Source organism: Panicum virgatum, chromosome 7N (assembly GCF_016808335.1).
Source record: "Panicum virgatum strain AP13 chromosome 7N, P.virgatum_v5, whole genome shotgun sequence".
Lineage (NCBI taxonomy): Eukaryota > Viridiplantae > Streptophyta > Magnoliopsida > Poales > Poaceae > Panicum > Panicum virgatum.
Genome location: NC_053151.1, coordinates 44,738,638 through 44,763,724, shown reverse-complemented (window position 1 = coordinate 44,763,724; position 25,087 = coordinate 44,738,638). Strand labels below are relative to the sequence as shown.

Here is a 25,087-nt window from a genome sequence, read left to right as displayed (position 1 = left end):
ATATTCATCGGGATTTTGTCATCTATTGTGATGCATCCCGACAAGGATTGGGTTGTGTGCTGATGCAAGACAGGAAAGTCGTTGCATATGCTTCCCGCCAGCTAAGGTCTCATGAGCAGAACTATCCGACCCATGATTTGGAACTTGCAGCCGTAGTGCACGCTCTTAAAATTTGGAGGCATTATTTGATTGGAAATAAGTGCGAAATCTATACCGACCATAAGAGCCTGAAGTACATCTTCACCCAGCCGGATTTGAACTTAAGGCAAAGAAGATGGCTAGAATTGGTTAAGGACTATAATTTGGAAATCCATTACCACCCTGGAAAAGCGAACGTGGTAGCTGATGCCCTAAGCAGGAAATCCTATGGGCCCAAGGAGGATCATCTGCGAGAGAAAATGGCACGATTGAATGTGCACATTGTTCCTCGAGGTTCCAGCCAAGTGCTGAATGTCCAATCCACACTAGAGGACAGAATCAGAAAGGCACAAAGTTTGGACAAGGGGCTGATGGAAATCCGGAGGCAGACTGGAGAAAATAAGGCACCAGATTTTAGGGTGGATAATAGGGGAACCTTATGGTATAAAGATAGAATTTGTGTGCCCCAGAAAGGAGACTTCAGGCAAATAATCATGGATGAAGCTCACAACTCGGCATATTCCATTCACCCAGGATCCACCAAAATGTATATGGACTTAAAACAAAAATATTGGTGGAACGGGATGAAGGCGGACATTGCACGATTTGTTGCCCGTTGTGATACTTGTCAAAGGTTCAAGGCCGAACATTAGAAGCCAGCAGGGCTGTTGCAACCTCTACCCATCCCGGTTTGGAAGTGGGACGAGATAGGAATGGATTTTGTAGTGGGTTTGCCCAGGACCCAGAAAGGTCATGACTCCATATGGGTAATAGTGGACCGACTCACTAAAGCGGCACACTTCATACCCGTACGAACCAACTACAGCGGGGAACAGCTGGCCAAGCTCTATGTGGAAAACATAGTGAAGCTGCATGGTGTGCCCAGCCGAATTGTCTTAGATAGAGGGACCCAGTTCACCTCTAGGTTTTTGAAAAGTCTACATAAAGCCATGGGCACCAAGTTGGATTTCAGCTCCGCTTATCACCCGCAAACGGATGGCCAGACAGAAAGGGTGAATCAGATTATGGAGGATATGTTGAGAGCATGTGTCCTTACCTATGGCAAAGATTGGGAGCAGAGCTTACCCTATGCCGAGTTTTCATACAACAACAGTTACCAAGCAAGCTTGGGCATGTCGCCGTTCGAGGCTCTTTACGGGAGAAAGTGCAGAACTCCCCTAATGTGGTCAGAAGTTGGAGAACGGGCCCTAGTCGGACCCGCACTTATAAAGGAAGCGGAAGAAAGAGTTGCCGAGATTAGAGAAAAGCTGAAGGCCGCCCAGTCTCGACAGAAGAGCTACGCGGACAAGAAAAGACGGGAAATAAGTTTCAAACCAGGAGATTTCGTTTATCTCAAGGTTTCACCCATTCGTGGAACCCGAAGATTTCAGGTGCAAGGAAAGTTGGCCCCTCGGTATATTGGACCGTACCGAGTTCTGAAGAAAGTCGGAGCAGTAGCGTACCGACTGGAGCTACCGGAAGAAATGTCGGATATACACCCGGTATTTCATGTCTCGCAATTAAGAAGGTGTTTAAAGGTACCCGAGACAGAACATGTGCCAATAGAAGCAATAGATCGGCAGCCGGACTTGCGATATCAGGAGATACCGGTCAAAATTCTGGACACTGTCACAAGAAGGACAAGAGATTCTGAAGTACGGATTTGCAGAGTTCAGTGGAGCAGACACGGAGTCGAGGAAGCTACGTGGGAATGCGAAGACGCTCTGAGGAAGGAGTTCCCCCATCTGTTTAGGAGCCAGCCGAATCTCGAGGACGAGATTCATTTTAAGTGGGATAGGTTAGTGAAATCCCGGAAAAATTTACTAAATAAATCACACGCTAAATATTTTTTTCAAAATTTCTTTTTCATCATTGAGCTCAAAACCCTCCTAAACCCCGAACCCCTTTTCCCGGAATCTTTCCCTGTTCTAAGTGTCCGATTTCCAACCCCGGCCCTTTCCCTGTTCGCCCTCGACCCGCGCGTCGCGGCCGACCGCGCACGCGTGCCCAACGCCGCGCGTGGATGACTGGGTGCCGCGATCGCGGCGCGAATCTCTCCATCTCCCCCTCCTTTTTCTCTCTCTCCCTTCCTTTTCTTTTTTTCTTTTTCCCATTTTTCCATTTTCTTTTCTTTTCTCTCTCCTTCCTTCTCTCTCTTCCTTCTTCCCTCTGCCGTGCACGCACCGGCCCGACCCCCCTCGCTTCCCGCGCGCGCGCTCCACCCACGCCGCCTCGCACCCTGCTCCCCCTCGCGCGCACGCCCACTCTCGGCGCCACCCGCGCACGCCCGCGCGCTCCACCCCCGGCCTCCCCACCCTGGCCGAGCGACACGCCACGCCAAGCCGGGCTGTGCATGCGCGCGTGTGCGCTCGAGCTCGCCGCGCCGAGGTGCGCCGAGCCGCAACACCGGCCGCCCGCACAAGCAGTCGTGCCAAGTCGCCGCCCGAACGCGCACGCCGCCCACCACCTTTCCCCGCTCGCGCGTGCACCGCATGCCCGCACCCCCCCCCCCCCGCCGCTGCCACCTCCGGGTGCCCACGCCGCGCGCTGAGCAGCAAGCTCCGCCGAGCCCACGTGCGCCGCCCCGCCACCACCGCTGCCACCTTCCTGTGCCCGCACAGCGACGCCTGCGCCTCTTGCAGCCTGCCCGACGCGTCTCATCCCACCTCGCCGCCCGCGCCGCCGCGTCACAACACGAGCGAGCGGCCGGAACACCATTAACGCGCCCGCACCACTCGCCGGCCTCCGCCCGCGTCCCGCCAAGCCTCCACCGCCTTACCACACCTATAAGTAGGCCTCCATCCTCGCCTCCGAGCTCCACAGCCGCCTCCACCGCCGCACAGCCTCCTCCGGAGCCCCCAGCGCCGCCGCCTCACACACACCTCCGCCGCCGCCGTCGGTCACCGTGGCCAAGCCGCCCCACTGCACCCCAGCTCGCGCTAGGTTGGGGAAACGGACCTTCTCCTCCTCCTTCCCCATTTCCCTCACCGACTCCCGCCCCTGGACTCTGATTTAACCCCTAAAACTTTATATAACCTATCATTTCATGTGCCAAACAATCTCCGATCGACCCGAAACTTTACCACGCCTTTTCTAATATAGTTTTGACCGTGCCATTAAGAAACCGACCAAAAATATTACTTCTATCTCCATATATTAATTATTTCCGATTCGAGCTCAACGATAAAACTTTTATTTCTTTTCTTGATTGTGTGTTTGTTTGTATGCGTCGTAGACCACGGTGTGAACGAAGGAGAGCCTGTTGATGAGCAGTACTGCGAGCCCGCGAACGAGGACCGGTTCCGCGACCCCGAGCCCGAAGGGCAGTGCTTCGACCAGGACCTCCCCGAAGGCTTCGAAGACGGCAAGTTCAATCTCGCCCTTTGATGCATACTTTTGTCCTAGTTTTTATAAACACCACCCATTGGCCTATTTTGCAAAATTGCATATGTTTTGCTTGCTGAAAACACAGTTGGATAGCCACCCCTTGATTTGTTATAACCATTCCTTGACCACCTAGATTAATGTCTGGTTTTGTTTGGACGTTAATCGCTGTTAGAACGCTTAGGACCTTACATACAATACAACTTATTTTATAAAGAAAAGGTGTGTGTGTGTGTGGGAAGGGATAAAAGTGGATTTTCGAAAAATGAGTCTAGACGGGATGGATGGCATTTCGGTGCGATTTGCCGTTTGGTGTGCTCGTGCCGGTGTGGCAGGGCAAGGAAGAGAGATATCCATCTTGTCACCCCTAAGGACCGAGTTGGTGTGTCATCTCACCTAACTCCACTATCGTGCAAACCACTCGACCGTTGTATGGGCAACGGCTTAGCATAAATCCCACTAGTTAGTCTGATAGCCATCAGGAGAGCTGAGAGCAACGGGTGACTAAGGAGAAGGGATAAGCCCCGAGTGACTTATGCCCCGGTTAAACCTAGGTGAAAGGTCGATGACCCCTTGGTGCATCCCGTGATGGCTAGTCAGGCCTAGCTAAGGTGGGTAATGGCTTTGTTGGGATCTGCACCGACACTAAGGTGATCGAGTTGCGGTACCCCGCTTGTGGGTAAAGTTGCACACCTCTGCAGAGTTAAGAATCTATTCGAATAGCCGTGCCCACGGTACTGGGCGAGTTACGGTGTGGTCACATAACTAGTGTTTACTTTGGGATGGGTTGGCGTGAGTTGTTTTGGAAATGTGTCCGGCAGCTGTGCCGTGTGCTACGGCGGATGAGGAGTCCGGTAGCAGCTTAAAACTTGGATCCCGTGGGGATCAACCCCTCGTGTTACTTGGTACAAGAAAACTGGTTTTGGGGAAAATGTTTTCTTTCAAATGAACCCTGCATAAAATATTGCTTTCCGCAAATCAAACCCTAGCCCTATCCTTGACTTACCATGTGCATGATATTCTGTTTATACCCCCCTCCATGGGTGTGGTTGGACTTGCTGAGTACGTTTGTACTCACCCCATTCTTTATTTTTACAAAGGAAGATCCAGACTTTGTACCTGACGATGTTGAGTAGGGGTACCGTCCTGCACCCAGCCTTGCCTGTGGATTTGGGTCACCCGCAGGAGATACCGCATGACGCAAGACTCTGATGACCTTCTTTTTATATTTAATATCGTTGCGTGTGTGTGGATCGTAATCCTCGCGATAGTGGCGCTTCTCTACTCACTACCGCATAGAGTTGTACGGTAATGAACCATCTGATGTAATCTGAATCGGTATGCATCTGTTTCTCTTGTTTCACTAAAATAAAATTAGTTAAAAAGCTCAAATATCACATCTTCATGTTTGCAAAATGTTAGTGCGAAACGGAAGTCTATCTTATTTCACTAAGAAACAAAGGGAGAGTGGCGGCGAAAGGAACGTTAAAGACTACTGATAGCAAACGAGTTATTGATGGAAGCATGCTTGGAACCGAATTTGTTGGTGTTTATGTTGATGGAATTGAAAAAAAGGGAGATGAGCAGTTACCTCGGCCACTCTATAGTATTCATACACTAATAGATGCTATTGGCTTTATCATTCCTTGGCCCAAATCACATGTAAGTGTTCTATTTTATTCACTTCTTTACAGATTTCTATTATGTTCACTTATAGTGCTGCTCCTCATACCCTCACCCCGTTGCAGGTGAAAAAAGCTACGAGTTCAAATCATACTTGAACCAACTTGGAAAGAAGTTCAAGCCATGAGTGGAAAGGAGAAAGAAAGGGCAAAGCAAGATATATTTTAGTTGTTAGAAAATTCTAGAAATATTTGTATGATACTGCTACTTTCTATGTTTCTTTAAGAACAAATTTGTTTTGTCCAGTGTACTTTAATTAATGGATGAGTTGGTTCCAGAATTACTCAGTTTGTTGTTTTGGGAAGGCAATGAAATTATTGCAAATGCAATTCCATTGATTAGTTACTTTTCCATTATTGTCCTGACAAATTACAAACAAGAGAATATATGAATTATAAATATAAATAAAAGAATCTTAATATACTAATTCACGTGAAATATAAATGTACGTATGAAATCATCTTTACTTTTCTTAATACGCAATATGGTGTACTATAGAACGTGTCTATATCTATAGATGGGTAATAGAAATGTGGCTACGATATTGTTTCTTTATTTGTTTAGACGCAGTTAGGTGTTACAATAAAGTGTATCACATGCCACGTCACCTGACACGTCAGCTGCCACGTTGTCCATCATGTCAAACGCGTAGTATAAAACGTATCTACTAAATAATCGCTATGCTACTAAATACACAACGTGGCATGTCTAATAACGTGTCTGCATTATTAGACATGTTTTATAAGCATAACTATGAGATTGTCTCAACATTTCTTGACATGACATGAAGTGTTACTATACTACGTAACGACACCAGTACACACGCTTTATGCACGTGCCTACAAAATTGTATTAATGTGTGTACCCATGCATCTAACGTGTCTACGAAACGTCTTATTTCCCATAGATACACTTCAATAATTCGTCTCTACAAAGCCTGACACGGTCCATACGAAGACGCTCCTAACACGCTTTATGAAACTGTGTCTACATCGTTGTAGAGATGAAATAAAGCGTGTCTAGGTCCAAATTTAGCGTACCTACAAGGGGTGTATCCTAGTAGTGAGTTGAAAACGTAACGTGTCGAAGCTTCAGACATGGCCACAAGAAGGCCACCAATAGAAAGCCAGTCATGAGTGATCGGGCTGCGGCTTTAGCAGTACGCCAAGCACCATGTGGAGGTCAAGAGGCGTCGCGTCTACAGCTTCTGGGGTGGACGACGGGTCGGGATGGGCACCAGCACCGGAAAGAATCCAATTCCCAAGTCCCGACGAACCAAAAAAAGGAACAGAAATTGCCCGATGCAAAAACAAGGCATCCGTAAATGTGCCGACATGCCCGGCCCCTCTTGCGCCAGCGAGGAGTGGAGCCACAGAAAAAAGGGCCGGATACTGAGCTGCCACGCACAACAGCACTAGCTAGATCTTGAACAATTAGATGCAATTTTTTTATAAGGACTCATATAATTATATTAAGGCAGCTAACAAGTAACAAAGAAGCCCTCAGAAGATGGCTGTATTACAAATGCGCCCCCTGAAGGGCTGTATTATAAGTTAGATGCAATTGGGAATATAATACATACAAACACTATGGATTGAAAATACTTGTTGGTAGCATATATTTCTGTTATCTTGATCAGTGGATGCGTGCCATCCTCACACCAAAGTTCATAACCGCTATACCAAGTCTTATTTCTTATGAAAGTTTGTATTCAGTCCTACTAGAAAAGAGATTTCAATATAATGTTGTTCCACCAAAGTAAGTTTCTCATTGTGTTCTTTTTAATATGCATGTATCACTGCTTATTGCTGCCATAACCAATGATAGCTAGGCCACTCAAGGGCGGATCTAGCACTTGGGTCAGTTGGGGCTCGAGCCCCTCCTACCCGTGCCAGAAGTATGGAGCCTCTCCTAAACCACCTCAATAAATTTGTAACCATTGAAGGTTGAAAAGAATGACACCGTATCCTATGGAAACCAAAACTCTTGTGGAAACTTTAGAAACTCCAATCAAGATCACATGATCCTCATCAAAGGGCTATGAGCAGAGGTGGGTTGTTTTAGCACTTAACCCCTCACCTCATCCATCCTAATCTCAATTTTTCCAAATCACCCCCTAATCAAAGTATGCCCAACCCACCCTCGTAGTCTCGTCGAGTCGCCGCCAGAGGCAGGCGGACGTACGCCAAACCCTCGCCGCTTCGTCGCCAAACAAGGGTCCGTTCACCTGTGGACCGTCCCCGGCGTCGTGAGGCCGCCACCTGCTCGTTCGCCTGCGGAACATCGTGAGGCCGCCCGTTCGCCTGCGGAACATCGTGAGGCAACAAGGGTCCCGGCGCCGTGAGGCCGCCGCCTGCCTGTGAGCCTGCGGAACGTCGTGAGGCCGCCTGTTCACCTGCGGAACACCGTGTGCTGCTCATTCGCCTGCCTATACGTCTAAACAAATACAAGAATAATGACTACTAGAACATTGCGCGAAGTTGCCGCGCAGAAATATGCCCTCCAGTTCAGGTTTATTTTAAGAAATTGAACTGCAAAAAGTTCGGGGGGGGGGTTCGTAAAATTAGTAGACTGCGGGGGTTATTTGGTAAATTTGGCGTCGACGGAGTACCGGTCGATTACTGAAAAGTTCAAGGGGTTTTTCATAAAATTGATGGACTTCATAATTATTTTAACAAAGTCCAGGATTTTTTTTACAAAATTCACGAAGTACGGCATGATTACTAAAAGTTCAGGTTTTTTTTGTAAAGTAAGGTTCCACAAAGTCCGAGGGGTTTTCCGTTAAATTGATGGACTCCGTATTCATTTTAACAAAGTTCGGGGTTTTTTTTCAAAATTTACGTCCCTATCTATTCCTGACCGTCGGATCGCGATCCGACGGCCGATATTTTCGGAGCTGACGTGGATGGCCTCCCTGGCCGCGAGCGCGACGCGCTTTCAGTCATAAAAGATACGTCTAATTTCTGAACAAGGGAGTTGATAGCAACCCCTTCCTCTCTGCATTGTGATGTAATCATTCTAGAACTAATATGTTACAACTGATTTGTCATGCACCAAAGAATAGCATATCAGTTCAGCACATGCAAGCAATTTGAAACATTGGTTTGCTTAATTTATTGTAGGATGGTCTTATGGAAAGAGAATGTGATACTGAAAGAAACTCTGAACACTCAAGTGGTAATGACTACTCTCCATCAATTGATGTGCATGTAATAGTGTCTACTTTATTTCTAATATACTTGGCTACTAGAATAATTTACTAAGTTCTTGCTCATGTTATTTAACATGGTTGATGGCACTTTATAGCAAGCACCTGTCAAGATAAATAAGTGAGCCATTGAATACCACACATCTTTATCAAATGAGCAGACAATTGCCGGGATAGGCTTTTGTCACTCAGATCATAGTGATTAGAAATAGTATAAACAAGTAGTGAGGCCGAACGTTCGCCTGTGGAACGCTGTCCGTCTGGCCTATGGCGGCTACTCGACGAGACGATGAGGGTGGGTTGGGCGCTACTTTTGTTTAGGGGGTGATTTGGAAAAATTGAGATTAGGATGGATGAGGTAGGGGAGGGGTGTTAAGTGCTAAAACAGCCCACCTCTGCTCATAGCCCTCAGATGGGAATTTTGTAGTCTTGATTGGAGTTTCTAAAATTTCCACAAAAGTCTTGGTTTCCATAGGATACGGTGCCGAAAAGAATAGCTATAAATAGAAGACGAAGTGAATAGGCCATCCTAATATATTTTCCTAGATCCGCCGTTGAGGCCACTTATTGGTGCATCATTGTACCCGTTAACAGTGCAATCAGGATCTGAATTAGAACCCCCACACGGACGCGAACGCCGTCCAACTGAAGCTAAAACGTACTGTCCCGATCGATAGCCCTATAGCAACACCGTACGTAAACAGAAGCAGACATCACCTGCTTATTGCCGGAGGGGGTGAGTCATCAATCTAGGCCTACTTGCCTAGTTACCACCAGTCCCAAGACCTTCACCAGGCGTGGTTACACATCACCTACGAGGTTGCGCACCAATCGCTTTAGGCAGACCAGCTGACACGCAAAATCCAATGGGGATACGCAGGGCATCAAATCAAGGAAGGGTCGGGTCGGGGACCCATACAAAATGAGGATACTGCCAAAATGTCCAATTGCGAGGTGCTCTGAGCAAACCACCGGAGTATATGGTAAAGAAAAGAAAATTACCTCTGAAAATCGATTAACACGGGGTCCTACAAAATCTATAGAGGAATGGGGAGGTGATACTGCTGTCGGTGTCCGTTGCAATTCGGCAAACCACCCCACCACCAGAAAAAGGATGATGTGCTTAACACAAGCATGAAAGATGAAAAACTACACATAATTTGTTTTTAGGAATAGAGAAAATTTAGCTAGATAATCAAATCTACAATAAAAAGGGAATGCCTCAGTCGTTGCTAAATCGGATTGCTGGTTTAAGAAACATATAAACAAAAAACGAGATGGATATAAAACAGTCAATGGCCTGTAGGTATGAAGCCAAGCCACCAAATTTCTTGCGATTCCAAGAGCTAAAATCGGACTACGAAGAAGGCTGCCGCAGTGGTTAAAAAGTCTCAAGATCAAAAGCCGCAACACCCTCCGTTCAAAAAAAAAATTATCCATTTCAGAAGAAAAAAACCGCAACACCCCCACATACGCACTGCTGCAGCATGCAGTAGCACATCTCGATCACACGCATAGGTCACGCCTCGACCTAGGGGTGGTGACCTCCAACATTTTTTAATTTAAAATTTTGTACTAATTTTCTAAATTGAGATCTCAAAAAAGTAGTACAAAATTTTGAACTAAATACGATTAGAGGTGAACCTAAGGGTCACCAATTAGCAGCCTAGCCTCGACCAATGAAAGAGGCACCTCATCAGTAAAAGGCCGATACAGAACATGCCAAATTCATGGGACCCACAAAATCAATTTAAAAATGGAAAATCACACACACACACCTAGGCCAGCCAATTGGTGAGCCGTATCGCATCCCAGGTGATAAAGAATCCATTGTGCAGTGATCTCCATTATTCCAAATCCAACTTGTTCGTGCCTATAAATGCACACCATAGCACTTGCAGACCACACCACACAAAAGCAAAGCAGCCATGATAGGGGAAGCAAAGGAAGAGGAGGAAGAGGGAAGGGTACCTGTAGCTTTAGAACCAACCAATATACCAGGGAGGCTTCTGCTGGGTCGCCATGCACTATGAGGCAGAGAACGGGATGCAGCCAAGGATGACTTGCCGGCTCCTGGAATTTGGGCGTCTCATCAGCTTTACTGAGGCTTAGAGAGTTAGCCGGCAAGTCTGTCCTTGGCTACACCTAGTTCTCTTCCTCTCGTGTGTGGCCCTCAAGCACTTCAAGAGCTCCAAGATTTGCATTCATGTCAGCTCGACTAAGGAATTATAAGGACAAGTATATATGTAAGTCCTAAAAAGCCTGCATCTCAAGTTAAACCTCTAATTGACATCTATTATTCGCAGCTTTATACATCTGCATGTATTATTAGGAGTCAGATACACCTTGCTATTTCTGCTATTTGAGATACATGAATATTGCAAGTATACAGGGCTTGCATATACAAGCTCAAGAGATCTCCATCTGGCATCTCATGTCAAATTTAATACGTGCATCTGTCAGACAATATTCTCACTATAATTTGTCCCATTATCATATGCTAACATTTGGCGTTTGATTGAAAAGAACTACTTAATTGTGTCGCCTCATGATGCAAACCAAAAGGCCAAGGGAAGTACAACAGACACTACACATCAGGACTCAAGGTTCCCGCTCAGCAGCAACAAATGTACTTAAAATTGTGCTAGCACTAGTATGCAGAAGAAAACATGTTGTTATGAGCGTGGTGGAATTGAGAGGATTGTGGAGGAAGAAGGGGTGGTTGCTGCCGCGCTACAGTACCCGCGGGCTACAGGACCGCGCGGGTACTGTTCACGAGGCGGCGGCTGCGAGGGTGAGAGAGCGGCGTCTAGGGTTGGGGTTGCTGGGAACGCCGGCCGCGGGGCTTCGCCCACGGCCGGCAAGAGAGAAGAGATTTCCTTCTAATCTCTTGCTTGATTAGATTGATACATCTCCTCTCCTTATATAGAGAGGTTTACTTGACCCCTAAGCAAGCGACTAATTAACCCTAATGGGCTAAGGCCCAATAGGCCCTTGACTCCTCTAACACATGTAGCATGCACTACGGGAGAAGCACAAAGGTGCAGCTACTATGCAGTTCATGTACCATGTTAAGAAAGTGCTGCACCTTGTTTAAAAGAAAAAAATGAATACATTGGTTACCACTTTCCTCAAGTAATCACTAATTGTGGTCCTGCTTCATGTAAAAAATAAGTCTTATCTTATCATTAAGAGCAGGTTGGACGGCTAAAGCTAAAAGGAAATCTAACACATCATCACAAGAGCATCTCAATGGCGGCCTTAACATCATTAGATCATGATGATACCTTATTTATAAAAGGACAATGGGCAACAAGGCTTTTATCTTAACTTCACTAAAATTCAAGATTGCAGTGGTATTGAGTTAAAGTTACAGGCAATGTATACCTGAGAATGGTAGCATCAGACCTGTGAACTTTAGTTTCAGTTTAAGACACCATTCATTACCCCAAAGCTGACTCGGATGAGATAAGCTCCATGTCAGCATTTGTATCCACAGCAATAATTATGGACAGAAGCCCACAACCCTCCAACCTCCATTGCAATGCCTGATGAAGCAAAAAGTATGTACAAACATGGTAGATTCTGTAGAAGCAGTTTTACTTGGGACATTAGACAAAGAAGTTAGTAGATATTTTTGTGGAAAAAAAACAAGCCATCAATGTTTGAAATTTACTCTAAGAAGATAATTATTTCAGTGGGCCATGTATTGGTGCAAACTATAACAGTGTTATGAGAAAATATTTGCAAATGAAGCATAATATAAAAGGACTAATTTCCAGCCTATCATTGCAATTTTGTACAATCCTTTATTTTCCACTGTCAGTGACACAGGTGACCCTGCATGTCATTTAGGCATTGACACGACGGCAAGGATTTTTTTCCTCGAACAACACCAATGGCAAGGGTTGCAATTTTTCTTTCAATGTCAAATAAAGAATGAATTTATCAATATAAAATATTTGGGAGTGTTTGTGGTCTGGTCCTAAAAATGTGTGGCTTTGTAATAGTCTTACTCTAGAACTGAACTTTCCACATTATGGTCCAAGGTGTGGAATGTATTTTGTAATTGGACCACTCTTTCTCTCTTAATACAAAGATACGCAGCTCTCCTGCGTGTTCGAGAAAAAAAAATCAATATATACAGGCATTATCATGAATTTGTAACAGGACTCATTGTCATCAATGCCATTAATATACAATTTTAATTATCAGGATCAGGGTAAGTCGACAGGAGGTATAAAGATATCAGTTGACATTCTCTTCCTTGGAAGGTTCTAATTAAAAACCATCTAGTTGTGATCGTACAATATAACTAATTAATCCAGTTATGCGGCACAATCATTAATTATTAATAAAACACCCGTAGCAACGCACGGGCATTTTTGCTAGCCATTAATTATTGTAACAAGCAGTCGAACCAATTCCTTGTATATGGCCTAGTAGACAAAATTTTAGAACATTGTTGCCTTTAGAGCAACTCTAGCAGACACTCTAAATAGCCCCCTATCTCAAGTTTACAAGGTTAAGTCAAAAAGATACACTCCAGCAGACCCTCTATTTTGGGGAGGCCTTCAAATTTCCTCCTCCACCCTCCATTATTCCTAGGGGGGTCTCTCTAGGGAGCCCTCTATTGTAAGTTAGAATTAAGGGCTATTGCTGGAGTTGGAACAAATTTTAAGGCCCCTGTAAAATAGAAGTAGCCCCATTTAGCATTTGAAGGGTCCGATTTATGGGCTATTGCTGGAGTTGCTCTAAGAAACAATTAATAAAGGCAAAGTCGTCCACGATCATAACAATAATTCAAAAATTCCAGAGCAGAAGACTGCAAGTGGACATGATGCCTAACCAGCAACAACAATAGATCTTAAATATCTTATTCGCAAACATAGAAGATGGCACAACACTACTGCAGCCCTTCTTTTATTCAAACAAAGCGTGCATTTAGTAAATATATTAAAATTTTACCAATAAGGTAATCTCAACAATTAGTTAAGCTCAATCCCTTCAGAGTTCAGATTGGAATGAAAATCATTTCAGCCCATCTGAACGAATGAGCCTCGAGTTCAGGTAAAGAAAGTATGGGTTCAATCCCAGCCCATACAAAGAAGCTCTAAGAATGCTCAGGAATAAAGCTGTGCATGAACTATTGAGAGTATATAGATCTCCTATGTCAGCTTACTATCTTATTTTTAAAATTGAACACAAGTTTTTCGGTCTTTATCTGCCTCATGCCCAGTCTGTGCTAATAAATTTACTATAATAATTACAGATGAAGCCAAGCTATAGATTAAAACTGAAGCAACAAGTATTCGAGAAAAACTGAAGCAACAAAAGTTGCATTATATTCATTCGTATAAATGACATCTAGTTATGAAGATAGAATTATAATTATAATTATCATTGTCTAAATAGATAAATTAGGAGAAAAAGTAAGAATTGTCACAGATCAAATGTGTAAATAAATAAGTAAATAGTGTGGTATTATGCTGATGGGTGTATATTATTACTTGTGCTTTGTCAGGCCACACACACAGCATCAAAACGTTTTTGATATAAATAAGAACCGGTAACAGTTTTCGCAAAAAAAAAACCGGTAACAGTTCAACATAAACTAGCACCTTAGGTGGAACAACCATTCCATCTTAAGAACAAAACAAAGACATAAAGAAAGAAGGATTGTCTCTAAAAGTTAGGTCAAGATGCTCCCACTCTCACATTAGTAGACTTACCAATGGCATCTTCGCACTGGCATGTTCTACTGAAGTTACATTTTATATAACAGACGTCTGAAGATTGCACATTGCATTCTTTAAAAAAAAACGCACATTTTACATGACAGACGCCTGAAGATTGCACTTTATTCTTTTTATAAAAAAACACTCTCAGAAGATTGCCTGCAAAAGCACATTGCAAAGGTTACCAATATAACATTGTTAGACCTCAGAATAAATATAGTGCATATTAACTCTTGAGTATTCCCAATCAGGAAGAAAACAGATACAGTGGCAGATGAAGAGAAACGCTTAGTAGACCTAACAATTTGGAATTAAATCAAGAACTTTACAATCATTGGAGAAATTAAATATATATGGTTTGCTTAAATTAAGGTATCCTGCCCAACATACCATAGCATCTGCCATAATTGAAATAAATTCACACTAAAATTTTGATAGACTTTCAGGCCTCAGAGATCAGATAATTTCGTCCATTTTCCTGGTTCTGCTCATGATATCCATACAGTGATGGGCACTGGTACTGAAGCTTTCATATGCCAAAACACATGCAAAGTACAGTGATAGAGAACCTAGCAACAGCTAGCAGACTGAAATGCAATGCCCATTTTTAGCTTCATATGTCAAAGTGGATGCCTCGCTTGTGCTTGCAGGTGTGATTTAGCTTTTGAACAAGGCTGTCACTAATCCTGAAAAATCTGAAGGCCAGGATTTACTGAATATGTGCAGGGAAAGCAGTAAGACCAATAATCTAAATAAGGACCAGAGCCACCAAAGGATCATTGTATCAAGAGCAGCTTCACAATATCATGTGATAAATAAAGGCACTAAGCACCATGAACAAGCAAAAGTAACTAGTCGTGACTCATGAGCTACATGAGTCATCTTTGTTGTCAGAAGCACGGGTCCCATGATCCCATCTTTTGTGATGATACATGCTATCCAGTCAAAACCTCTTTTTCTTTAATCTAATGGGGAAGATGCGAGGCTCCACCTTTCAGTCAAAAATTGTGACTCGCAATTGACACGGGATGCCACCTCAGAAAGGCCAAAACAAAAACCAATGAATAGATGATGCTTCACTCAACCAGCCTGACAAAGCAAATCCATAGGTGCCAACTTCTTGGTCCACAAATCTTGTTAGAAAATGGAAATCAAGAAAAGCCTCAACTAATGGAAAGGCTCTAGAACCATCAGTCCAATAAGAAAAAGTTTATGCCAATAATTTCAAACTTTATGACAAAAGGAGGTTCCAGAACCGTTCCAGATGAACTTGCAGTGCTTCCTATAAATATAGTTATCTATGTATACACCATAAGGACCTAGCAAAATTACTAAAGAAAAGCATAATGAAAGAGTGTAGCAAGGGCCATGCACAACGGGGCAGAGAGTGCGATGCAGCCAAGAATGGCTTGCCAGCACCTCATCATGAAGAGGAAATACAGACAGTACCAATTGCTTGGCATGTCCATCATTGGCTACATCTTGATCTCTACCTATCGTGTATTGCTCTTGCAGGCTTTAGACAACTTGAATTTGGTCAATGTCTACATTTTGGTCTTGCAGGCAAGCTAGCAATAATTCATGCATGCAAACAAAGAAAAAACTTAAACACAAATATCATATGACTGCAGACCATATATAGTTTGATTGCAGACTTAGGAGAGATGATAAGCGTACAGTTACTGATAGTATGATCATGGACTTGATTTGTTCTTAGCAAAGCATAGACCAATTCTGGTACTTGATCTGTAGATGTTCAAGCAAGGTAAAATGCCTTCATCTATCCATAATAGTTGCCATAGCAGTAAGAGATCTGAATACCTGGAAAAGAAGAAAGATGCAAACGAGCAAGGAAATTTCACAAATTGCAAATCCAAATCAGCAGGTACTTAAACCAGAAGGGGATAATTGAAGCGAAACAAATATGGTGAAAAGACAGTTCAACTCAAGTAATATTACTACATGGTTATTATAAGGTAACAGAATATTATTAACAATATGTGCATGTACCTATATTTTAGATAGTGTTTTTCTCTTTGGCCCTTGCCATGGAATGCACAGTGGCTACATCTGTGTACTAAAATAAGATGATATATGTATTGTTTTTTCATCCGTGACTGCAATGCATCAATATCTGCTCAGAACAGATCCGTATATGCCACTTTGGCCAACAACAAATAAAAGGGATAGAGCAATGCTTGAAAATGAATTATCAATGCAAGGTTGGTAAAATAAACATTAATTAATAATGCATATATAATTAACACCTCAAAGCCGCATGTAAGCTTGGTACTCATCATAATCATCATGTAAACAAGTTCATCACAGCAAGAAAGTTCCATATAAGCTGTGACAGAAAGAGCACTGATTCAGATCACACCAGATAACATTAGGCACCACATGGGATGCAAAGCAGTGCCAGAAGCTGCAGATGAAGATATGTTGTTAGAATATTGTTCCTGTTGCAAAGGACATGCCTCTATGAATGAACACTACTGCCATATGGCTAATTACAGTAGCAGATGAAGACATAATATTCAAACAAAAACATCAACATATAGGTATATACACTATTGCTGTACCGATTCCGCGCTCCAAACAATAATAGTTAGCTCTAAATGAAGATTATCTTGGGAAAAAAATCCAAACCGCACGCAACGAAAAAGACATGTATATGAGTTTCAGCAGCAATAAGCAGATACCTTCCATTTCAAAACAGTAGTATCTTACAGCAAAGTTGACCCAACAAGATTCCATCGAGCTGTGAATTTAAATGCTCAGAGTTGATCCTGCCATATCTCCTGCTTCACCTCAGGTCAGGTTCTATCTTGAAAGCCTATTGTATGAAAATGTCCTCCTTAGTCCGTCCAACAACGCAAAGAGAAAGTGTCTGATATTCCGTTAGCAGTTTCCACTTCAAAAAGCTTTTATTGATCAAACGGCCTTTAGATGTTTCTTTGAAACTTCCCCAATACAATATTGATCAAAAGCAAAATTGCAGTTGCAGTGCAACTACCATGAGGATCAAGGCATGTCTGTCAAGTAAACTACAATACAATCACAGAACAAGTAGAGGGCAGTTCTTCATGGAAATGTTTATGAAATCTGCCTAGCAAATCAAGAAGCAAGGAAATGGATAAGTTTTTTTTTTCAAAATCAATCAGTGTTTGTTGGCCAGTGGAAGACACATCTCAGAAATGTGGATACCTAATTAAAATTTATTTCAGATAAAACAATCTCTCTAGATGCTGATTAAATCATGGCTAGATACTTTAGGCTAAAATGCTTGGTAAATTCTTCATGGTTGCGGTACATTAGTCTGTTCTTATTATTTAATATTTTATACACACATGTTAGAGACCTCCCTCAATGTTTACATAAACAAGGTTTGACAATAAGGCAAAATACTCGCTCCGATTTTATTTACATGTCATATTACTGCCTCCATCCCGAAAAGAATTCATCTTGGGAATTCTAGGACAAAACAATAAGAGGGTAAAATGACCATGTTAACCCCTATTTATTACATATATTTGGCACTAATTGATTCTTACATGCACATGCACTTTCTAAATAGGGTAAGATGACTTGTTTTTATGGACAAATTTTGAATCCTAGAATGACTTGTTTTTTGGGACGGAGGGAGTAGGTTTGTCCTAAATCAAACTTGACTAACTTTGACCAAGTCTACGAAAAATATAACAACTATACTATCCAACATATGCACTATCAACATATATTTTAGGGTGGATTCAATGAAACAATTTGGTATTGTAAATTTTACTATTTTCTTCTATAAATTTGGTCAAAGTTTGCCAAGTTTGACTTAGGACAAACCTAATACGACATGTAAATGAAAACAGACAGAGTAAGGAACACATTCTCTTTTGAGATTTATGTGGTCTCCCCATAAAACATAAAAAAGGAGATGAAAACATGCTACATCAAAATACTATAAATAGAAATAAAAAAACAGCATCTCCAAAACACTAAGGCAGCCTCGTACATATGCTGTTTTGCTTTGCATTCTGCTTTACTCCCTCCATCCAGTTTTGATTGATATATTTCCATATGGCACAATGACCAAGAGAACCAAGTGTGCTTATCAATCTCATAAATACAACATAAACTTTTTGTTGGTCCTCCAATGTTTTAACTGGGAACTCCTCGTTTCTAATGCTATTTATTGCCACAACCCATGCCAATAGCAAATATAGTTATCATTTTTGAACATTTGAAGTTTTGAAATATATCTATCAAAAGTGGATGGAGGGAGTATGAGCAAAAACCGCACTAGAACATGGAAAAATCTACAATCATGTTATGGGATCTACAGATACACGGCCCTAATCAATGCAGAATATATGTGTATGGTACACAAAAGTTAGAGAAAATTTCGTTGAAGATTGAAGTACAATTGCTTATGACATACAAAAATTGAACTTAAGAAAATGCTGATAAATGTATGTCGTGTGCAAGATGATCATCATAGTTAACTATTAGTTGTTTATCCTGAGTTCATAGCAAAAAAAAAGATATATATAATAAACACCAACACTGTCCCCTCATTCTCAAAGCCACATAAGAGTTGTATGATATGCTATTGGTACATGCTATCAATATAACACATTGGACACCGGAGTTCCAACTCATCAACCACTGAATTGAAAACCCCAACCAACCACTGAACTTTATCCATCTATAATTTGTTCTGAATCTCCTCTAAGTATCAAGCACAAATCCAATGGAAAACATAAGCTGGTGGACAGATGGTGGTTGCCAAATTAAAAGACTTGAGTTAGTAGCACACTAGCACTCATGTCTCACGCACTAGATCGAGGTACGTCGTTCGGCCTCTTGTACTGATCTGGTGTAAAATTTACTCTAACAGAACCTACAATCAATCGGCTAGTTACCTCCTTTTTCATAAACAACCGTATTAAAGCATGGATGTTGCTTAAACTGACCCTTGAAACCCTGTTTGCAGCAAGCACAAATATGGTTTTCGACACAACCGTACATCCGTACTAAAGCATGGATGTTGCTTAAACTGACCCCTGAAACCCTGTTTGCAGCAAGCACAAATATGGTTTTCGACACAACCGTACATCCGTACTAAAGCATGGATGTTGCTTAAACTGACCCTTGAAACCCTGTTTGCAGCAAGCACAAATATGGTTTTCGACACAACCGTACATCCGTACTAAAGCATGGATGTTGCTTAAACTGACCCCTGAAACCCTGTTTGCAGCAAGCACAAATATGGTTCTCGACCACTGAGAACCAACTTGCAGCAAATGCACATATGGTTTTCACTTTTAAACAATATAATGGGGAGACATAGAGGAGATGAATCCCACGTTATGCAGTTTCTGCACATCCACTTGGACCGAAGTAACCTAACAATCGACCTCAGCTATCCCATAAAACGCAATCCACCGCGCGTGAGTTGGGTGTTCATGTTCATCCATCTGACATTCTGCATAACGATATCAATTTCCAGACCGCTCCGATAGTGCAATCCTACGAGTCAAGTGCTCATCAAGCCCAACCCGCGCTCCGCGCCCACGTAGCTGTCGGGGGCGTCGAGCACGTGCATGCGTGCCCTTGTCACCTTGTGAGAGCAGGAGTGGCGAATACGAGACGCACCTGGAGAAGCTCTACTTTCTCCTGATTTCCTCTGGCCGCCGCCCGCCGGTCGCCGATCCGTACGCAGCCTGGAGGGCAAGGGACCGAGCGTCGCCGCCCGCCGCGTTCGACGCACTCCGGCCCCTAGCCGCGGCTACAGGCCCACGCGATCATTTCGACGCGCGCGGCGTGCTGAACGACAAGCCCGCCGAGGCTTCCAATTCGCGGCGTCCGCGAACCGCGTTTTCCCGTGCGCGGCGGAAGGCAGACTGGCGGAGGGGGAGCGAGAGACGGGTCGAGCTCCGCATTCGCCGCTCGCCGCAGTTCCCCGTCCACTCTCGCATCGCGCGCTCCGGTCCGCACCGCGGCCGCAAAGCGACGCGGCAAATTGGTCGGGCGCCGATCGATCGAGGCCTCCATGCCCCGGGAGGCCGCGCGCGGGAGGCGGGGAGGCGAGGCGGCCGGCCGGCGAAGTGGGGCTTCCCGCCGGAGGTTCTAGAGGGGTGTGGTTCCGGTGGCGTTGCCGCGGAAGGTGTGGGCGGCGCGCTCTTCTCTAGACATCGAGGCGGCTATTGGGGAGGAGAGGACGACAGCGAGGTCTGGGCTGGGCAGGGAGCCAGACGGCGGCACGTCGCCGCGGTTGCTGTGGCTGTGGCCTTTTGGGAGTTTGGGCCTTCTGGGCCTGTGGCCTCCTGGGAAGGCTGGGATTTCCGTCAATTTTATGCAAAGCACCTCAATGAAAGGACTTTTTACCGCTGGACTTCCCTTGGAAGACGGGTGCGACAAAAGTACGGAGTACTTACCTTTCGCGTCACGCACGAGTCATCATGATCAGCGACCGGTGTGTCTGGGACCGTGTGTCCTTGTGGCACGACGTGTCGTGGCGCTCCATGCCGCGGAAGGCCACGTGTGCGGCCTACCTTGCCACGTGTACGACCGGGGAGCTGCGGTCCCCCAGGTAGCAGACGAAGAAAGCACCCGTTACGGAAGCACAGTTGGAGCAAAAGCCCATCAGTGCAGGCGCCCATGAACAGGCCTGAAGATTACTGAAAAAAGGGCAGGGGTGTTATCGCCTTATCGGAAGAACAGTTGCAGTGAATCAAAGAGGAATTTGGAAAAAGGTATCGAGCCATGGCAAATCGCAAGGCTCCAATCGCTGCCGCAATCCTCTGCCTCTGCCTTGTTCGAGCGCAGTGCGACGCGGCGGCCTCAGCCGGTCCGTCACCGGAGCAGGAACAGGAAATTCAGATGCTCAAGTCCAAGGTCGCATCCTTAGGTGAGTCTTCACGTGTGTGTCTTTTACAAGTCATCGTCATTTTGACCTTGTTTCTTCTTGTTATGGGTAGAAGTACCATCTGTGGTTTCCGTTTGATATTGATCGGGTTTAACTTCTGCATGGTTTTTGAACTTCAAATTCATCCTGAAATTTCTAAGTCATGCAATGGTTCGCTGGTGTGGTAAAGAGATTATTGTAGCTACTACTAGCCAGAACTTGTCTGTTTCAGTAAGCGCCAACTGGTTACTGGTACATGTTGTTTCCTGTTGAGATTCTCTTAGCTGTGCATGGGAAGAGTTCCTGATTCCTTGTTGTTTACTGGGTGAAAGAACTAAGTTCTTTGGCTTTAGAGGATGAGATTAGCAGGAGGAAGGAGGAGACCTCTCAGCTGGAGAGAGTTGTCAGAGAGAGGACGGCACAGATGGCAGCACTAGTAGGCGAACTAGAACTTCTGCAGGTGAGAGGATAAGACTCTCTTCTTTGTCTCCAGAATTAAGTGCTGCCTAATCTCGTAGTAGTAGTTGCCTAATCTGTGGGACATTCATAAGGGCTAATGATAGCATATGTGTGGTAGTTAAGAAATTAAAACGGTTTAAATCTGAACTGTCTTTCTTTCTTATCTTATTATCCATCGTTCCTATAGTCCTCCCATTTCTTCTCGTTTGTTTGTATGTCTGTGGCCATAACTTTCTCTTTTACAGAAGGTAAACGTGGCTGATGATGAGTCGGTGATGAAGGCAAACACGAATGTTGATGTGCTGGAAAAGCAGGTAACAGAATTACATTTACAGTAGTAGTTGATGTTCCAAAAGAAAGGAATGTGGACTAACTTTTAATACAAACAGATTGGGAGATTGGGTAGTGATTTGGAAGACCAGGTTAGGAAAGGAGAATCATTAGAAGCCCGAGCTACTGAAGCAGAAAAAAACTGGCACGAATTTAGCCACAAGTTGGAGCATGTAAGTGTATGTTATAGTATGCTTTGATATGAACATATGACCTAGTGTTGGTTTCTTCACAAATTATACCAGAATTTAAATCATTTTTCAGGCAGAGTATATTAATGTTGAGCAGAGGAAAAAAATTCAGGACCTCGGTGACAGACTTCAGAGTGCACAGGTCGGTATGTACAACGAAATAACTGGAGTCTCGCACTCAAGCATGTTGATTCTGTGCTTCATAGAGACCTCAGAAAAAACTTGTGTTCCATGTGATGTTTTGAAATGATCGTGCTTCATGTGGTTTAGTTTTCTCAGGATAAACTTTCTGAACTGGAAAAGGAAGCAAAACTGAATAATGAAGAGTTGGCAAAGGTATCAAAATTGTTTAGTTTTAGTAAGGAATTCTTATGGTTTCAAACGTACTAGGATTTCTTTGCGTGCCTAGTGTTACCATTATTCATCAAGGTAGTATGTGTTGTTTTCAGGTTCATGGTATGTGGCTTCCTCATTGGCTTGCAGCACGTGTCGGGCGCTGTCAGGTTCGGTGGAATCCTGCATCGAATTAGTAAGAGTTCTAGTAGCTTTCAACTTAAAATTTAGTTGAATTATGCATTTGTAGGAAGTAGCATCTGCCAAATGGCAGGTCCATGGGAAACCTGTGCTTGGTCCTCTGATGCATAAGGTTATATTGATGATTCCCGGAGTGTTTTTAATTCTGCAATGATTCATAGACAAATTGTTTCTAAACGCACCGGTTGACTTTATATGTCAATCGTACAGGTTGCTGAGAAATCGACATATGCTCAGCGACTAGTGGAGCCACACTTGCAGAAGGCACGAAATGTAGGTTCCTGGTTCCTGCAGACTTAAAATAGAATTTATTTTCCTTTTTTTTCCACAGAAAGGGAAACATGTATTCTGATTTTTAGAAGCTACTGTATGCTCTTCCTGAAAGGTTACTTCACAAGTTTTCTTTGCATTCAACACCATTTACTGGTGCCCCTGCCTAAAATTAAATAAAAAAAGCTTACCTATTGGTTCTCAGTGTGCATACTCAATGTTTCATGCACATTGATAAAGCATAGTCTTGTTAGATTGAGACGCTAACTCTTCTTTTACATGAACTCCCTAAATTGCATGCCTCCTGAAGAATTGGGTTCCTATCGCCAAAAGGCATCTCACTTCACTGAGGAATACTACCACGGTATACACATCGGCAGTATACAGAGTTTGTAGAGATGCTATCCAACCATGTATAGTCAAGGCACAAGAATTTGCCGGACACTATTGGCAGGTTTGGATTCATATGTTCCTTCCCATCTCATTGTATCGTTGAACTAAACTCCCATTCTGAATCTGAACATTTTTGACTCATTCAGGAATACAAGACGTTCTCCCAACCATACATCAGCCGTATCGTCACCTTGTCTGAACCTCATCTGTCCAGGGCAAGCGTGGCTCTCGAACCTTACATGAAGCCTGTGACATCCGGTTGGAGAAGCCTCGTTTCGTTAGCGAGCGAGTACCATCATGGCAGCAGCCGCAAGAACAAGCGCAGAGTCGACAAGTAGCGAACCACGTAAGGTATGAACTGGACTCTAAAAAATAAGGTGAAAAAACTACGAATTGGTGTATAAATAAAAATTAAAAATACTGCACGGCTGGTCAACCTTCTGTGACACGTACTCCTGGCACCGTTGACCGAACTCGGAGCAGAACATGGTCACGGCGGCCGACGCGCTGTCCCGTCAGACTGCAGTTGCGACCGGCTCCCGGGCTCCTCTTCAGAACCTGCGAGCTGGGACATGCGGCTAACCAATCCTGACACGGAGTCTGAGCTGGGTTTTCGCGATGCCATACGGTGTGAGATGTTTCCTCTTCTTGTATGCAGGTGCGTTTCTTGTGAAAGCTGACGACCCCGAACAGTGGAAGCTTCCTTCCGGGACATCGCCGACCTGCCGGCCGCCGAAGCGTAGAACGGCGCGGCAACCCCTTCAGATGCCGGCAATTCTGAATATCTCGACGGACACGAACGAACCTGCTGCATACACGACATATTTGCATGTGTTTTTTTTCCTCCGGTGTACAGTATGTATCAGTTTCCTTTTTTCCGAGTTCCGAGTTGGCACCTTGGAGGTCTCAACAAGAAAAGGTTGGCCTCTCCCGTGTCAAACGGACGCGGCGTGGCGGCCGTTGCAGCCGCCCGTGTCTGCTGGCGTGAGGTGCGCCCCTCTGTTTTCGCCGCTGTTTGACGCGGGCGCGGCGGAGGCGTGGTGGTGGTTGGTTTCTTCGCCTGAATCTGACCCGGCCGGCCGGCGAGTCGTCCGGCCCGCGCGGTGGAGGGAGGGGAAACCTGTCGGGTTGGGAATGGCGGATGACGACGGGCACCGGTCGCCGGGGCGACCGGTCGCCGTCAAGACGCGCGCGAGACGTGGTGGTAGATCGTGTGTTGATCGCGTCTTCTCGATCGGGGAGGTGCCTTCGGCTGGCAAGGGAAGTGCGGTGCGTGGCGTGGCGGCGTGGGAGCCGGGAGCATGTTGCTTTAACCGTGAGGGATTGTCCGGGTTGGTTGATCGGCTCAACACATCGTGCGTTGCAACTCGAGGATTTCACGGTACATCTTTCCCTGCTGGGAACGCGATGCCCCGCCACCCCAAACTCAGAGAACACTACTGTGTTCAAGCGTTTTGGCTAACAAACGAGCTGAGAAAGTTAAGGAACAACGGCATGTCACGCTATCTGACTCCTTAATTTATGTGCACAATGCTAAAACTACTTATATTTGCAAGTCCCTTCTTCATCAGTCACACATGGTGGGATATCATTTTGGTGCCTAGAACTTTTATTTGCACTGTTCCATTCGATCGTCCTCCTCTTCCGGTCTTACTTTTCTCTTTCTTCCTCAATGGTGATCTTCTTTTTACCGTTCTAACTTTTGTGGACGAACAAGAGACAAAATCCTTACACGTCAAACATAAATCTTGTTTCATAATTCACATTGCCATTAAAAAATGCCAATTAAATCAAGGTAAAATAGGACTAAACGCCACCAAAGAGAAATGCTAATTTTATATTTAGAACGAGAACCAAC

General features: G+C 44.3%; 1 protein-coding gene and 3 long non-coding RNA genes across 7 annotated transcripts; 3 read left to right on the top strand and 1 right to left on the bottom strand.

Annotated features, from left to right (window-relative positions):
• The first annotated feature begins 4,995 nt into the window (after window positions 1–4,995).
• Window positions 4,996–5,488, top strand: LOC120683960. The gene is made up of 2 exons (XR_005679009.1): window positions 4,996–5,184; window positions 5,271–5,488. It is a non-coding gene; the product is annotated as an uncharacterized LOC120683960 (long non-coding RNA).
• A 4,844-nt stretch (window positions 5,489–10,332) lies between these two features.
• On the top strand, window positions 10,333–11,337 carry LOC120683546. Its single transcript, XR_005678822.1, has 2 exons — window positions 10,333–10,659; window positions 10,940–11,337. It is a non-coding gene; the product is annotated as an uncharacterized LOC120683546 (long non-coding RNA).
• A 2,755-nt stretch (window positions 11,338–14,092) lies between these two features.
• On the bottom strand, window positions 14,093–20,395 carry LOC120683545. Its single transcript, XR_005678821.1, has 4 exons — window positions 19,801–20,395; window positions 16,854–16,987; window positions 16,419–16,576; window positions 14,093–15,972 (listed from the first exon to the last, which is right to left on the bottom strand). It is a non-coding gene; the product is annotated as an uncharacterized LOC120683545 (long non-coding RNA).
• Window positions 20,396–20,779: 384 nt separating this feature from the next.
• LOC120681913 lies at window positions 20,780–24,124 on the top strand. Of its 4 annotated transcripts, none has more exons than XM_039963586.1 (12): window positions 20,780–21,055; window positions 21,406–21,512; window positions 21,757–21,825; window positions 21,901–22,014; window positions 22,106–22,174; window positions 22,312–22,368; window positions 22,482–22,535; window positions 22,616–22,678; window positions 22,777–22,839; window positions 23,147–23,290; window positions 23,376–23,580; window positions 23,888–24,124. In XM_039963586.1, exons 1-11 carry the CDS (start codon window positions 20,911–20,913, stop codon window positions 23,565–23,567), a joined length of 1,077 nt encoding a protein of 358 aa, XP_039819520.1. In that variant the 5' UTR covers window positions 20,780–20,910; the 3' UTR covers window positions 23,568–23,580; window positions 23,888–24,124. The 4 variants fall into 4 exon arrangements, with proteins under 4 accessions (XP_039819520.1, XP_039819519.1, XP_039819518.1 ...); XM_039963585.1 differs by having other exon boundaries at window positions 22,303–22,368; XM_039963584.1 differs by having other exon boundaries at window positions 21,385–21,512.
• The last annotated feature ends 963 nt before the right edge of the window (window positions 24,125–25,087 follow it).

Coding starts and splice junctions, on each gene's coding strand:
- LOC120681913 (XM_039963583.1), top strand. CDS start 20,911: ATGGCAAATCGCAAGGCTCCAATCGCTGCCGCAATCCTCTGCCTCTGC. Junction 21,826..21,900: donor TTGATGTGCTGGAAAAGCAG/GTAACAGAATTA, acceptor TAATACAAACAG/ATTGGGAGATTGGGTAGTGA. Junction 22,840..23,146: donor ACTTGCAGAAGGCACGAAAT/GTAGGTTCCTGG, acceptor TGCCTCCTGAAG/AATTGGGTTCCTATCGCCAA.